The sequence below is a fragment of the Anneissia japonica genome, unplaced genomic scaffold (genome assembly GCF_011630105.1).
Source record: "Anneissia japonica isolate Jap-2015-1 unplaced genomic scaffold, ASM1163010v1 scaffold7096_len229077_cov162, whole genome shotgun sequence".
Taxonomy (NCBI): Eukaryota; Metazoa; Echinodermata; class Crinoidea; order Comatulida; family Comatulidae; genus Anneissia; species Anneissia japonica.
In genome coordinates this window covers 82,210-84,457 of record NW_022755880.1, presented here as the reverse complement: position 1 = coordinate 84,457, position 2,248 = coordinate 82,210, and the positions used below count along the sequence as shown (strand labels likewise).

Genomic DNA, 2,248 nt, shown 5'->3' with positions numbered 1-2,248 from the left:
GGACGTCAACTGTAATACTGAGAATCTGAGAGAACAGTAATTAAAATGAGACAAAGGGTCTATATAAAATTGGTGTATAATGGAAATAATAAAAATCTGATATAAAAAAATCTGATATAAAAAGTAATAATGAAATAATAATCACAAATGAGCATCGTCATCATAATCATCCTCATAAAAATAAGTCTAAGTGATAATGAAAATATATAGGATCACAAACATATCTTATTTAAACGGTATATCACAAGAATAGCGAGTGATCTTATTTAAACGGTATATCACAAGAAGAGCGAGTGATTGCATGTTCGAGACCTCTTATTTTCATACAACTACAATAAGTAACATTTGTTGCTAGGCACATTATGACTTTATATGGGCATACAATTTTTGTTATCAAAGAAAACTTTCGAATCTGGATAGAGCATAACAATTCCTAGAAAAAATATTCACCGGGGGGGGGGGGTCCCAGAAGTGGCTTTCAACTTAGGACCCCTGCATACAAAATATACATCATTATTTCTATAATTATCTAATTTTATTTTTAGAAAAAGTATTAAAAATTACTATAAATAAAATAAATGGTAGTCTAAATATGCCACCGCTTACCTTTACTAATTAAAATAATTATTTTAGAGAATGCACTGGATTGGAATAAAAATTAATTAAACTACAATGCTTTAAAAAAATTATGTACTCTTATGTTTTTCAAATTAATAGTAATTTAAAATCATCATAATTATTTGCAAAGTGGAATTATTACCTGTTGAATTTCTTGCTGTTTCTGTGGTTGAGGCACAATCGACTGTAAATACAATCTAAAAAATAAAAAAAAAAAAACAAAAAAAAAACGTGTTTTTATGTTTATTATCAAACATTATTGTTATATTGGCTTTTCCTGCTACTGTGGTAGCAGGTAACCATTTTATGCTTGGCTTTTATCCCCAGGAGAACTGACGAAAGATTTTCTGAGACTCAAGTAAGCCATTGTTGATATTTTCTGATATTTTACTTCTTTTTTCCCTTCTGTTCCATGTTTTTGCTCAATATTTTCACTTACGCCAATTTGCATTCTTGGACCTTCAAGAAACTTGGTCCAAAGTAAAGCACAAATAGCAAAGACGCATTTAGTAAAATTCAGTGTTACGTAATTCTATATATACATTATCATTAATAAGCTACTAGGTTATTGCAATTTCTGTTGTTTTAAGTCTACGGTCGGCAACCTTTTACTCATTAGGACCCAACATTTTTTGCCATAGCTTCCCACGACTTAAGACCTCCAGTTATCATAGAAATGTCGTCCAAGAATTAAAATATACAACCAATGTAATACAGTAGAACTCTACTTTGAGGCACCCCTATTCTGGGCACAATTTTCCGAGAAAATAGGGGAATTTTATATCTTTTAACACTACTTTTTTATTCTTTCATAAAAAGATAGAAAAATGAATTTTCATTAAAAATGAATATGATATATTATACTTGAGAATGTTACTTGAGATTTATCAATAATAATCAAGCCAATGATGAAGTTAACAGCACTTTTTAGACCAACAAAATTAAATAATACACTAAGCTTGTGTAAAAACAGCTCTTCATCCTTTCTCTGTATATAAAAATGAGAATTCTTAATATTAAAAAATAGAAAAAAAACTTACCAAAAGTACAAAATAATGAAAAATCCTCAAAGTATATGTAGACGCCATGACAAGTGGCTCTACGTAACGCAGCTTATCGATAATCGTATCAGTAAAGAAGTCCACATCTACTCAAACCAATCTAACTACTAATTTCATAACCAGCAAACCTAACATCGAAGACGAATATTGATCCACAACTCAAACATAAAACACATAAAAATATGTTTATATTTCTCGAGATCGTTAAAGACCTTCTGCAAATATTTTTGCACAAACAAACCATGAAATTTACTCTTCAGAGAACTTATTAATAACTCTCATTTATTGATTGTAATAAATTATATTTAATAGTGTTAGTGGTGTTTTCAACTTATGTCCTTTTGGTTCAATTATCAAGGATTTCAGTTCAAGAAATTTATCTGTTTCTTCATTATTAAATGAAATTGGAGAAAACGTTTATTCGTTTACACAAAACCGAATTGGATTCCAACTTTCTACAAAATTGCTAGATATTCGTAGTCTTAATAAAAATGTGATATAGCTTTCAGCAACTGCTGATATAGCAGTATATATACAAAGTATCTGTGGAATGAATCACACAATGGATA

General features: G+C 29.3%; 1 protein-coding gene across 1 annotated transcript in view; it reads right to left on the bottom strand.

Annotated features, from left to right (window-relative positions):
- Positions 1 to 1,769, bottom strand: part of LOC117123757 — a 24,433-nt gene extending 22,664 nt beyond the window's left edge. The window contains exons 1-2 of the mRNA XM_033269762.1: positions 1,659 to 1,769; positions 761 to 815 (exon numbers count right to left, since the gene is read on the bottom strand). Coding sequence (XP_033125653.1) covers positions 761 to 815; positions 1,659 to 1,706 — 103 coding nt within the window. The 5' untranslated portion in view covers positions 1,707 to 1,769. The remainder of the gene's footprint in view (positions 1 to 760; positions 816 to 1,658) is intronic.
- Between the last annotated feature and the right edge of the window lie 479 nt (positions 1,770 to 2,248).